The sequence below is a fragment of the Spodoptera frugiperda genome, chromosome 4 (genome assembly GCF_023101765.2).
Source record: "Spodoptera frugiperda isolate SF20-4 chromosome 4, AGI-APGP_CSIRO_Sfru_2.0, whole genome shotgun sequence".
Taxonomy (NCBI): domain Eukaryota; kingdom Metazoa; phylum Arthropoda; class Insecta; order Lepidoptera; family Noctuidae; genus Spodoptera; species Spodoptera frugiperda.
The window spans coordinates 3,318,416-3,333,253 of NC_064215.1; the positions used below are offsets into that span (position 1 = coordinate 3,318,416).

The 14,838-nt window shown below is 34.3% G+C and overlaps 1 protein-coding gene across 1 annotated transcript in view; it reads left to right on the top strand.

Annotated features, from left to right (window-relative positions):
• Positions 1-14,838, top strand: part of LOC118272387 (supervillin) — a 204,800-nt gene that overhangs the window by 31,519 nt on the left and 158,443 nt on the right. Inside the window, 1 exon segment of the mRNA XM_050693448.1 lies at positions 5,767-5,881. Coding sequence (XP_050549405.1) covers positions 5,767-5,881 — 115 coding nt within the window.

Below are 14,838 nucleotides of genomic sequence, written 5' to 3' on the forward strand. Positions count from 1 at the left end.
TGATAGCAAAAAGAAAAGAGTTTTGATAGCAGATTTGAGTACCTAATAGTTTAATTAATCAATAATCTGTACCTATAAAGTAAACGAGAATGCGTTCGGCGCTCTGATTGGTTGGTTAATTCGAGGCGGCCAATCAGCGCCGAAAGCGCTCTCGTTTCGATTAACTAGTTTAAATGTAGTTAACTCATACCTACTAACTACAGTACCCGTATGGATCCAATGTTTAGTTAATTACCTAGTGCTATCAACAAACATTTGCTCAGAAACCTTAATTACGCAAGTTCTTTCCATGTTTTCCTAAGAACAGTTTGCAATAAAATACTTTTTACAAAAAAATAAACCGACTTCACTAAAAAAGTTAAAAATAACTTTAATTTCGGAAGTCGGTGTTTCTCGATATTATTTGTATTTGTTGCTACACCGACTTCCGAAATTAAAGTTATTTTTAACTTTTTTAGTGAAGTCGGTTTATTTTTTGTAAAAAGTATTTTATTTCACACTTTTTAGTTGCGATACTCAGTATCGCAACTAAAAAAGTCGGTTAAAATTCTTTATCTCAATAACTACTTTATTTATTTGTATTGCCACAGTCACTTAATTAGCTTTATTGTGATTTCTATGTGAGTATGAAGTTCCATTGGCCATTTCTGGTCTTCTTCATCAGTTCCACCTCTTCAAAGGTTACTTTTTGACTGTAAATGCTTCAATTCTAGATGAATATACCAAAATCACTATATAGTTCCCTATAATATTTGAGGAGTTCCCTCGATTTCTCTAAGATTCCATCATCAGATCCTAACTTGGTGACAATGGGACCACCTCAGAACTATCTACTTTCGAACAAAAAAAGAATTTTGAAAATCCGTCGACAATTGACGGAGTATTCGATGAACAAACATACAAAAAAAAAAAAAAAAAACATACAAACAGCCGAACATAGTACCTCCTCCTTTTTGTGAAGGTTCGGTTCGGTAAAAAGGGCCATTCGCTTAAGTTTCTGTTAAGTAAGTGGGCAGATATTGAAATCCATATAAGATAATATTGAAGTTACTATCTGATTTCGAAACTGTGTACAACTTAATAATGCTAACATCTGTACAATAGCCTCGCGACTTGTTCTTGTCTACCCACGTAAACTAACTAAAACATAATATTTTACTACTAAAACTTGGCTAGCTAACAAAATCTATAAAATTAACGAAATCACGTAAATCGGATAAGCGGTAAAAGCTACAACAAAGTGGACTAACTTTATCTAATAAACGTTTTGTTGTTTGTTAAGATAACAGCAGACTGAATTTTACTTAAAATACTGAGAGTATAGGTACCTATTTATTTCAAAACCAAACAGATTAGGGGCATGTCACAATGTTCACCTTAATCTCGATTCAAAATTAATCTAGTTCACGCATACATATGTAATCATGTGATGTGTGTGTGAGAAAATCAAGTAGATTTATTTACTTTTACTGTAATTGTCATGTTATAGGTATTACTATGTACTGTGAGGTTAAAAGTAAATATTGTTTATATTAGTTTCTATGAAATGACGTACAGGGATACCTATTTGCTTTCGAACTCTTCAATTTGATGCATTGGCCGTTAATATAATATAATAATATAATACATTATATTAACTGTAAGAATGTAATCGGGTGTTAATTCGTATTTAGTTCCGCCAGGATTAACTATCAAGGTTCTTAACTAGTCTGATAGTTGCAAACGCTGTCTAAGTTCATGTTTTCAATCAAATATCTACTGTGTACCTCTATGCGCTTTTCTATTGACCGATCAGTCCGACCATATGTCGACTTTTAAACAAATTCCAAGGAACTTATAATTAACTGTAGTAACGTATAGAGCAATTATTGAGTTTATTTGTAGATGATATTGTGACTTTAAGTCTTAAAATAAGTAGAATTGACTTAGTTAGTCAAAATATCTAAAACATTAAACATGTAAATCTGATAACCGAATTTCGTTCAAAAACCTTCACAGTGAATTACGGTTTGTGAGCTTTTTTCGGTTAATCAATTACTGAAATCTAATTCTAGCTTTAATTTAATTAAGTATTTAAAGGCTTTAGCGGTTTATCTTGCTGAATTCTCGCTTTCTGATCCAAGAATGCGGTTAGGATCGGCTGAATACCATCTGTGTCGAATGTCGATTCTTGGAATTTATGCTCAGAGATATATAATTCAAGTAATATAGAGCTATTTGATCTCTTAACCTTTAGGACTGAGTTATTTAATACGTTTTCTAAATTGAAGAAATAGTCTAGAATGTTCTTAAATTGATGACAGATCTAGATCTTACATGTTTGATGGCTAATATTGAACTTAATCTTATTATAAACTTCTATTATTTGTGCACTTAGAATTATATACTAAGTATTTGCAATTTAATTGCTTTTCGTTTCGGAAGTTGACAAAGAATGTTACACACGTATTTTTTATTTTCTTACGAAAAGCAATACTTTCAAAGATAATATATGATTTGAAATATAGTGTGATGTCACTTATAGGTTGGTTCGTTTTATACCTAAACCTTTATTCGTATTATCTAAGAACCTATATACGACAAAATAAAAAAAAATCGTGTCAAATATTTATTCATTACTTAACCGACGGAATAAATAGATTTTTAATTTTCATAACCCGTCATCATCCCTATTTAAAACGTTCTGTCCGTCTTTTACAAATAAACCCTCTGCTTACTGACACAAAAATACTCGGTACTAAAAGCTAAACCTCCAAAGCCAGTTTCATGATATCATTAGGAAGAGTTATTGGCAATTTCACTTGGTTTTTAGGTGGTATCGTACTTTAGTTGAGACGTGAAGTGAATATAATAAGTGTTTGAACTCTTAATTCTATGTGAGGCATAAAATTAAAGAGTCCACCATACCAATATGAGGATTTATTTTAAGGAGTATAAAGTTAATAGAATGGTAAGTTTCATAACTAATTGTCTAATTAACATAAGTACCTATACGTAACTAACTAGTTACAGAAGAAATTGCAAGCAAATACATATTAGGTATACAGTTTCGTCTGACATTGTAGTAGGTACTAGTTACTACATTGACTACATCGTAGTAACTGGCATCCCATATCTGCCTACCTCCATAGGAAACAGGCGTGAGGTTATAAATGTTGTTATTGATGTACCTAGTTGGGAAGGATTTATATTTTAAAATCTAGATCGTTCTAACTACTGACGATAACTTACTAAACTGAAAACTTAATACTATTTTTGTAACATAGTTACCTACATCAATACAAATGAGAATAAACATATCAACAAAAGAGAGTATAGCTAAGACAAATGACAAATTAACTTTCACCCCAATCTGTAAACAAAAAGCGATTTTCAACTTGAAATAACCTTGACCTCGCGAGTCGCGAGTTTAAACTTAACAAATGATATAGATATCTAGAACATAAATAATTATCTAAATCTGAAATTAATGAGGCAATACACTAATGAGGAGATCCTAAATCTAATTTAACGAAGATAAAAGGTCAGACGAATATTATGTCTAGTGTATCATATTAGGGTAGATGACTAATTTTTATTTTAATGTCCGTCTTGTGGATTATTTTAAAATATTAGATACGTATTTTTTTTTCTTACGGAAATAAATACTTTTGAAGATATATCGATTTGAAATATCGCGTGACGTTACTTCTAAGTACATTTAATTTTTATACGTAGAAATGACGTATTTCCCACTCCATTCATTTTATCAAATTTTTGTTCTGAAATGACAAAATAAAATTATAAACTACGTGTCTATTTTTTCATTACCTTACTGACTGACTGATCTGATTTTGAAGCATCATACCCCGTTATCATCCCTATTATAGTAAGTATATCCTTTGTTGGGACTCCTAATAAATAAATGATTTCATTAAATAAAATAGCTATGATAGGTTGATACAATAAAGCTCGCTGCGTGATACGCCAATGAAATTAATCAGTTTTGATGAACCATTTTGGTGAGAATTCTCGGTAATTTCTGAATAGGATTAATTATACTCAATTGAGTTGAATCGACAGATGTTGTGATGACATATTTCAGTGTCTATTGTCTCCCTATTTATCGGTGGTAAAGTTGTTATGTCATAATTAGGTAGGCGTGTTCTGCTTCCAAGAATTTATCTTCAGTTTCTTTGCCCCTTCATTATTTAGACACCTTTAAAAGGTACACCTTATCCGAAAAAGGCTAAGGTAACATAGCTAGCTAACCTAGCTAAAAATGTACATCATCCCATTGCAATCGCAGCTGCGGGCTACCTAGCAGGTTTACCGGCTCCGGCGTGAAAAGCAGGAGTAGGAACGTTGTGGTTTTTAGTCAGTAAGAGTCTGACACTCCCTCTCGCCTCGCCTAGAAAGCCTCGGCGAGAGAAGCAGTTGAATGATTTTCCCCCTTAAAAAAAACCAATGACATTGGAGATTAGGTACCAATCCCAATTTTATGCTATCAATTTTCACAAATACAGACTACTCTACTGAGTAAATATGAGAACTTTATACTTAATAACTAGATTTGTTTTCATTGCAATTTAATATTATTAAGATAACGAAAACTTACTTAAAGTTTTATATGAGAATGGTCCAATATGTGTGGAAATACGGGAGTAGGTACCTAAGTCAATGCAGTCCAATATGTGCAAGAGACTCGCATTTGCATACTGACACAATCTCATGTAAAGGATCTTGAAGATTTCAACCCGTGGCTCTGTTCTGTATATTTTATGAGGTCCTTGTGTATATTACAGTACCTATACGAGATGGGATCTTGCGAGAGTCGAACCAATTTAGTCTGTCAAACCACAACACACCTTTATTCTTTTCAAGTAGGTATCAGGCTACTTCTGTGTTTCCTGGATGTATTTTTTTTATTCATTCTTTAATTAGATCTATATCCTTAGTACGAGTTTGCTTTACGTTAAACGAAAACGAAATGATAGCGCGTTCGACGCTCTGATTGGCCGGTGCGAATGAACCAACCAATCAGAGCGCCGGAAACAAACGTCGTTAAACGTAACTAAAACAAACTCGTGCTAAGTCCTCTGAAAGGGTACACTAATAAAAAGAAAAGTGTATTAATTTTTGGTTTTCAGTTGTGTTTAGTTCCCTTATCGTCTATCACATAACATATGTTGAAAATCGTTGACGTCTTTCAGGAATAAATAAAACTGATATTTTCAAGATCTGATTTGTAAAATTCCCTAACAACTACAATAATGGTGTTTGTTAGTAGTTAATCCAAGTTTTATAACTATATTTACTGGTGTAGAAATAACGATACTAGCTAAGTACTTAAAAACTTACTCAAGGATTCGTGTTGAGTAAAATTCTAGGAATCGATTATCTGTTTAGTTATTAAAAGATCAGTTAAAACTTTAACTCGTTATTAGCCTTATTATAATTTAACCCAGCTTTTAATTTAACAGAAAATGGTAGGATATCTATTGCTACCACTGAGCTAGGCGTTTCCAACGTCTGGCTGGTCATACTGGAGTAGTCCAGGGCAAAATAGTTACTATTGATGGATATTGGAAAATTCTTTAAGAAAGTCCTTTAGATTTGTGGAAATTCTCAGACATTAAGATTAAGAAGGTTGAAATTGTATGCGGTGTATGACAACAGCCTCATCATTGCTCATTGAATTAGTGCCAAAAACAGGGTGTTACGTTTAATGTGTTTCTGAGTCTACATATTATTGTTGTTTTATGTGTGTTTTTATTTTGTTCACAGCGTACGAATGGTCCGGAGTGCACGGCTCCGTGCCGGCGCGCGCAGCCTTCCCCGAGAACCACCAGCACACCCAAGCGAACTCCTGCGCAGTCAGCTGCCAACAATGATGCTGCCGGTAAGTCATTATATTATAACTTATCTTTTTTCTTTTACATTGCTTAACCCGTAGTGTGCGTAAGTGCAGATCTGCACGAGCTTAATGTGTGTTTCTGTTGTGTCTCATATAGTTACCCGCAGAGCAGAGGTTAAAAAAGTTTAATTGAAGAGGAAGCACAATTACTGATTTCTACACAAGGTTATTAGGTTCGGGATTGGGATCAATGAAATAATTAATAATCACCATATTTGTCACGCCATCACAAATGAAATAAAGTTCTGCGAAATGTTAAAACGTGAAAGTTTACGTTACCACGGCCAAATATCAAAACCATTAACTTTCGAATGAAGTGACTGTTCTAAAAACGAGAACAAAACATAACACATTACATTACATTTTATATATGTAGGTACATTGTGAAATACATGGCGATTAGCAGTTAACGCGTGGACGCATTAAGAAAACAAAATTCACGCGTACATTGTCACCATTTGTTTCACAGTTAATTTGGTTTCGTTTCGAATGGTACTCTTGACGCTGCATGCCGTAAAGGATTTCGTAAATTATCACAGAGTTTAAAATTCTTTCGTGACAAATCGGTGCCGTGGCGGCTTTTGACGCTCACCTTTTTTTTATTTAACACCGTTTTCAGGCCAAATCATTAAGTCTTTCGTTTGTTTTAATAATCTTCCCCTGACCTTTGACTGACTGTTTGGGTCATTGTGTCTTAATCCGATTTGGTTAAATATCTGTTAATTATTCGCAATTGGAACCATAGATGTAATACAATAATATAATATGCAGATCGTTATAATTCTTCGGAATCATAATTTAATTTAATTTTGAGATTGATAGATTATTATTCTTATGGATTTAGTCATACAGATCCTTTTATTTGCAATACTTAACTGTTGAATTTTATAAGCGCGAAACACGGGTAATGAAAGCAGATATCATTAAATAATCGGATAATCCTAAGCTCAATCACGAAGCGATGATAAGGTTAGATGAACTTAATGGAAGTTGGAAACCAATTTAAAATTAATTCTATTTTCTACTAGCCAGGTGTTTCATTCACGTCTATCAGCGGGTACATTGCCGTGACATTACAGTAACAATACATTTCAAACTGTCAAAGATACGCCCTCAGTCTATTTCTGCTTACTACCGTCCGACCGTGACCGCAGTCACGTTGACATGCCAATACCCGACACATGTAGGGTTGAAAGCTCCCAACACATCCCCCCAAGCCCCTTTTAGGCCTGCCCAATCCCCATGTTAAATGTGTTCAACGCACGTCCCTACTTCCCGATTGAAAAATAAATCGGTCCTATTTGCAAATTTTATTATACGAACTTTGTTCGCAGAATTTAAAGTGGGCGGATTAAATGGATTGCTTAAACTTTCAAATATTTAACAAGAGGTTAAGATTTTCTTCGTTTTGTTCTATTTGTTTTTAGCTTTGTAGAATATCTTTTAACGTTTTATTCGTGTTTGGCTACAAGCTTGCTCTGTTATTATCCGTTTAGTCTCAAAGTCATGCTATGGTTGTCTATTTACATAAATATGTTGACTTTTACGTTCCCCAGATGTTCATCGATGTCTAGATAGGGCAGCCCTATTGTTACCGTGATTATTGGCACGAGTTACCTTACCTTGTACCCTTTGCATTTGAATTCGTACCTTATAGAGAGGTAATCTCTTCAATTACGTTTGCTTCCATTCTATATTGCTTTTGTAATGGAAAGTATTCGTTTGTTTTCTCTTCCAGCGATTTAACATAACAAGATAGCGTTTTAGCTTCGAGGAATTTGTTGTTCCGTAATATATTCGTGTATTTAATTGATAAGGTATGTATACGTAAATCGTTGTATTTCATACATAAAAGTTAAACGATCACTTAATTGTCTTATGTACATTACCATTGCAAATAAATTAATCCTACAAAAAAGCAATAGTTATAATCGATCATAAAAAAAAGATCATCTCAGCGATATCAATGGTTCTCGGAAAATATATCATGTCGTGTGTCACTGTGAATCGAAACAGATTAATTGGATAGAAAATAAAACTGCGTGTCTATCAATTTCGCTTCGTTTAACGTATCAATTAGAGCCATCGAATGCCGAGTTGAAGCGAGGTTTTTTACCCTGAAGTGAAAGGGAAACTCATGTTAAATAATATACACCATTTATGGACTTATCGAATTGGTTTCCAGATAGCAACATACAAAATAAGACTGTCTCAAAGAATTCTTTGTTCGTGTCTATATATTATCCATCGAAGAAGTTCGTGTAGTCAATTTATTATTCAAATGAGTTCAATTTATAGGCCACAGGTAGAGCTAGCGAGTTGACATGCAGGCTGGCTTCGAGACAGGAGCCGTACGTGTAGCCCACCTCACTATGAATTATTTAGGAGCAGTGGGGCAGGAATATTATGATCGTGGGTACTAGCTATGTAGAACAAGGTTGTTTGTCTTTAAAGTACAATAGTTTCAAGTTTGTGCATTAGTTTGCAACGAGAGCTCAAGTCGAGATCACTAAGTACGTTCCGGTGGAGTAAGTAATGTTTCATTAAGGAAACAGCGTCCCACAAGTGCTTGGCTTAGTACTTCCCATCGATCTATGTCCCCCGTGTGAATAAATGGGATAAATAAACCTATCTGCTAGATAGGACCCGTATCTTCCTAATATAGAACACAAATCTACATATCGCCTTGACACGATACTTTGAAAGCGAATGTCTGAGTGGTCTATTTATTCCCATGACGGTGTATGACAAGAATTCACATTTTATGTTACACATTGTCAAAAGCTAAACGGACGGAAGAATTACTGAAAAAACCTGAGGACTTTAAAATAAAGTAAAGAAGTATTAAAGTTATTTAACAGCGATAGGTAACTTGCGATCAAACTGTAATTGAAAAGAGAGTAAGTAAAGACGTTTAGATACATATATTTTTACCATAAAATACGTCCGCCGAGTGTCCTTTTACGGGTGTAATTTTATAGCAGTCGCGCATAACACAGTCTGAATGGATATAGGTATCGTGACGTTAGATGTTATCTTCGATTATCTGGAAAGTTAGTTTTTCCAATATAAATATAAATTACTTTATCACTAAAGGCTAAAACAGAAAGCAATAAACAGAAAATACATAAAGTATTACCGTATTTTAAATATTTTAAGCTCCATTTTGTGTAGGGGTGTCGCAAAATGAATGCACGTGAGTGTCGTGCTGGTCAAGCGTTAAACTGGGCCAAGGGCGGCGGCGGGACCTTACCTGTCTAGTCCTTCAAATAGAATGCATACAGAACAAAATTGTGAACGACATTCACTGGGGTAGTGTTGATGTCCCTTTGTTTGAACCAAGGTCAGTTCAATACAACCTTTCTCTAAGGATAAATTCATTCAATAAAAGTTGAATGATCCAATTCATAGAAAAACAAAGGCTTATTGGCATTAGTAAATACGTTTGTACTCTATGAATACTCTCACTGATGATGAGTATGAATCGCTAAGTAACAAAGGATACTGCTAATGCATATATGAAAGAAGTAAACTAACATTATTCCTAGCTTTATCAATACACAATAATACGTCAAAGGTTCGTGTTTATAAATCCTGAGAGAAATAAAAACTGATGACATGTGTATTTGTATATATAGCTAATGGAAATTGTATTCCCAATGAGTGGCATATTTTTATAAATAACCGGGTTAAGGTTATACAACATTCGTCCTTCTGTCCAGTGCATATGACACAATAATCATAAACAGCAAGGATAATGGTGGCTTATGATGGAACTATTAACTTTTATGAATCTAGTGTTCATTTAACGTAGACTGTAAAGTTAGTAGTAGTTTTAAACAGGCGTACCTACTTATCTCCATTTCTCTATTAAGAATAGTAAGATACATTTATGATTAGACACAAAAAACAAAAGTATCTATGTTGTAAGATTCTGGAATGGATACAGATATGATTTATTATTTATTTATGTATTGATATCGTTTCGGAAGGCGTACGACTTTAATGAATTATACATCAGTTTACGTCTGATTCAAAATTAATTTATCTTCGCCTTCGTTACTATTCTGGACGCGTTGGATCCTTTACAACGTTTTCTGGTTTCGACCCTCCTTTTATTCTGTTCATCCTACTTCAGGCGTGGGTGGATAGGTTGTTGTTCCATAGGCCCGCAACTGTTTATCAGCACCTACACCCTGGCATTTCCTATACAACTTAGGTTTGACTAAAACAAATGGTGGTTTGATCTCGGTTTGAAAAGGGTTGGAAATGGTGTTAAGTGTGTGTATTTTAAATATTTATCATTTCGTGGTATTTCGGTGTTTTTTACGTTTGGTAGTGTTTACTCGTTTTTGATATTGTTATTACTAGGTACTAAGATTATGAGTTAAAATTTACGTGAATGTGTAGGCGAATGCTTCTATGATCTCTCTAAGTGGCTGAAGCAGGATTTAGAAGGTGTTCAACTTGGTAAATATTTGTACTTAGTTAATAGTCCAGTCATTTGGTAGTTTTACCTGGAAAGTTTTCCGGGAGTTTTGAAAATTGGTGAATTTATAGATTTGGGTATGCTCTTTTCGAATTACAACTTTGCCACCTCGTACAACCGCCGCTCGCGCCGCCATATTGAAAAAATGGCGGCTAAAAATGGTTTTTTATTAATATCTCCGTTCCGACGCATTTTACGAAAAAATATTTATCTACAAAATTAAACTAGAAAAAATTTCCTACAATTTATGTATTGATAACTTTTTCATAAAATCAATAGTTTTTGGCGTACGAGCGCCGCAAAGTATTATTCATCTGCACCACCACGTGTACAAACAATGTGTGTTGTGCAGCAACGACTGACGCAACCGAGGGCTGGGCTCGCTGTCATTGCAGAGGTAAGCCCCCTTTTTGAGGAGTGGCTAGAGAGGCGCCCTGGCGTCCTCACCTACCGCCTGACGCAGGTGCTTACCGGACACAGGAGTTTCGGTAGGATCCTGTTTTTGATTGGGCGGGAGGAAACGTCCGGGTGTCATGACTGCGAAGACCGCCCGGAGGACACAGTGGAACATATAACATAACACATATAACATCAGAAACAGGAACCTACCGAAACTCCCCTGTTTGTACAACACACATTGTTTGTAAACGGTTTTTTATTAATATCTCCGTTCCGACGCATTTTACGAAAAAACATTTTTTTACAAAATTAAACTAGAAAAAATTTCCTACAATTTATGTATTGATGACTTTTTCATAAAATCAATAGTTTTTGGCGTACGAGCGCCGCAAAGTATTATTCATCTGCACCACCACGTGTATAAACAATGTGGTTTTTTTAAATGTATCAATTCTTAAAAACTAATTATGATATCTCGTTCAAACCAATTTTCTTTGAAAGTTTCCATTAAAATCTACAGCATATATATTTTTTAGTTTTCTTACTCACTTATTTTAAAAGTTAGAGGGCAGGACACATTCGATAGACCTCATTTTTCCACTTTGGAAGTGTCTATCTTTCAAACAATTGGTTTTGAAGAAAAATGGTTTTAGGAACCATGACGTATTTTTAATGGCCTATCCATAGACAACAATCACGGATAGGTTAGACAAAAAAAAATTTTTTGAAGAGGTGCAGTGACCGCGTGCTCTCCGCCCTCTATCTCGGAAACGGTGCACCATATAAAAAAAAAGTTTAGACAAAAGTTGTAGAGAATTTTGTATTCTACAATATTGGTATTAAATGCAAATACCAAAAACCCATAGGAAATGAGTTATTTCCAAAAAAGCGCAATAAAACGTTTTTTGGGACCTTTGGACCTTAAAATTTAATAGTTGCTTACACCCTACCATATGTAGGTTTTGAGACAAGTTTCAGGCAGTCAATATACAAGTATACACAAAATTACAGCTGGGTATCTCAAATTCCGAGGTGAAATCCTAATTTGACTGGACTAATAATACTTTGCGGCGCTCGTACGCCAAAAACTATTGATTTTATGAAAAAGTTATCAATACATAAATTGTAGGAAATTTTTTCTAGTTTAATTTTGTAGATAAATATTTTTTCATAAAATGCGTCGGAACGGAGATATTAATTAAAAACCGGTTTTAGGCGCCATTTTTTCAATATGGCGGCGCGAGCGGCGGGTGTACGAGGTGGCAAAGTTGAAATTCGAAAAGAGCATATCCAAATCTATAAATTCACCAATTTTCAAAACTCCCGGAAAACATTCCAGGTAACCCCCTTTTTATCTACCAAATGACTGGACTATAAATAAATAACTGATATTCGAACAAATAAAGAGAAGAACACCAAATATGGTTGCGTTGTGAAAAATATTTCACGGGAATGTTCAAGTACATAACGTCTAAGTACCTAACTAGCGTGTCTGCCAACAGTAAGCGATGCTTAGTGTATGTTTACACGTAATAATTCAGTGTTTAGTCCCCTTGAAATATTCATATATCTCAAGTTTTTGCTAGAAATTCATGTTTAAATATAGATAGATGTCTTTTTTCTGTAGAAAAAGTGACGGACAATAATTCAAAATACGTTATTGATAAACAGATGCCTATAGTAAATTTATGAACACGTTTATGAGTCGTTTCTGTATCGCATTAAAATGTTTAACGTTCACCATAATTTTTATTTTGCTTTTATATGCTATATTTTTTATATATTGTCACGTTACTTGTTTTCGTGGAATTGTTGTTTGTTATAGAAGATAGCTGATGGTAATGTCATAGGAAACTCTTTAAAGAAAAATCAAAACAGCATCACTAACTGTGATAGATGCGAATGGATTCTACTATTTTTTGGAAAAAAATATGTTAAGTTCTTAAAAAAAAGAAAACATGTAGGTACCTACTTAAAGTTAATTTACACATAGCTAAACAAGTTTATGTATTAATAGTTAAATTCTTATTTAATCGTTGTAATTTATCTACCTATGTTATCCTATTAGTTTGATTAAACTTGGTAAGTGGTGACCTTTACGTGACTTAACTTAATAAGTCATTTAGGTATACTTAACTCCTTTTACTCCTTTAGAAAAAGTTATCCCGATAAGATAGGTAACGCCTACACCTGTTTCTTAATAGTATTCTAGTAATCCAGGAAGGAAATAATTAGTATAATGTTTTTCTACCTGTACCTACCTACTTATTTATATTTTTTTTTTTGTAGTAATCCAGAATTGGAAATTTGTAAAAAAAAGTGTTAAGGTAACGTGTTTCGTGAATGTAACACCCCTATCAATCAAGACGAAATTTTGCACATAAAAGCAAGGAAATTCATTTAGTTAGTCAAAACACACGCCATTGGCTCATTATGGGAACAAATTAAAAAGTTATTTTACCAACGAATAAAGTTTATCGCAGCTATTTATCCCCGTTGTTCCCATCCGAACGTCGCAAGAGACATAAACATGGTTTCTTCCGGCAATATAAATTTATTGCACATTTCGTTCTTATGTCCATCGAAACCTCCCATTTTAATACTTAAACACTACCTCCTCTAGGGATTCTTTGCTATTACTAAACTATCTAGCTTCAGTACTCATGTTAACAATAAGTCCTCCCCGTAGATAATACAATATTAAACCTCTTATATCTTGCCTCCCAGGTATTAACTTAAGTACTACACAAAGGCTAACACTACTATGGTAGTTTGTAAGTTTCAAGTCTTAAAGTTTTAGTGTGGGAAATTCGACCTTGTTCACTAAGAAAAAAAGTCGGTAAAGTAATGGATTATTTCCGACGTAACTTTTCGTAGACATAAAATACTTTTACATATAGAGTTGATGTCACTCGCAAAAAAGCGTCATGCAAAAATAATCGCGTCAATTTCTTGTTCCTTGCAGGAAGGACGAATAGATATAGTAACTTACTTTTTTTATTTACTACTAGCTGTTGCTAGCGACTTCGTCCGCGTAGAATAATAACTTCCGCCAGAATCCGAAAGAAACTAAAATAAAAGTTGCCTAAGTTATTCCTTAGTACATCAGAAAGTGGTTATTTCAATATTACACACAGACACTCCAATTTTATTAATTAGTCTAAATGTAACTTATCTATTCAAGTAAATGTACTATAATATTTATTTGAAGAGATCATCGTTTAACTGACGGATATTGCATTACGGCCATCGGATAACGAACTGGATCGTCAGTCCAATCAATGGATTCTGACTGAAAGTTTACGCTTCAGTGCCCAAACCGATTTCCTGCTAGCTTGTGTATGAATATGTAAGTCAACAGTTTAATTTGCTAGACCTTTTTGCTAAGTTTCCTGTCTGTATAACAAGAGATATATTTGCCTATACTCACCTATTTATGGAACTGTTTCTCTGGCAAACTTACATGAAGAGACACCACTGAAATCGTTGTTTCATACCGGTTTTTCGTTAAACCGTGGTATCACTTGATATCGCTCTTTCCTAAGTAAAAACCATCTAATTACTTAATAAGCACTGTGAGTTACTTAGAAAATTTCTAGGATTACTAAACTACCCGTAGCTGCGGACTGCCTAGCGAGTAGGAACGGGGTAGTTTTTAGCTAGTAAGATTCTCACACTTCCTCTAGCCTCGGCCAAGGGGGAGAAATCATTGGATGATTTCCCCCTTAAACTGGTTATTTTCTCAAAAAGTTTAGTCTCTAATATACTAAGAAATATACCACTATAATAAAAATATTGCAGCTTATACTCATTCCGTCACATATGTAAATAGAACTTCCAGTGACACTAAATTCCGAACGATTTCACAGCGTGTAAGCTACGTAGGGTTGTCCAAATTGAAATATTCTGCTATTTCATTCGAGAGTCCAAAATGGATGGAGCTGAAGCAAAAGGCATGCAAAATAGGTTTGGCTGACTGACGCCTCGCCGGTTACCTTTGACTCAAAGCACGAAGCGTGGGCGTAGGAATTAAGTTAAATTCTTAGTTACATTA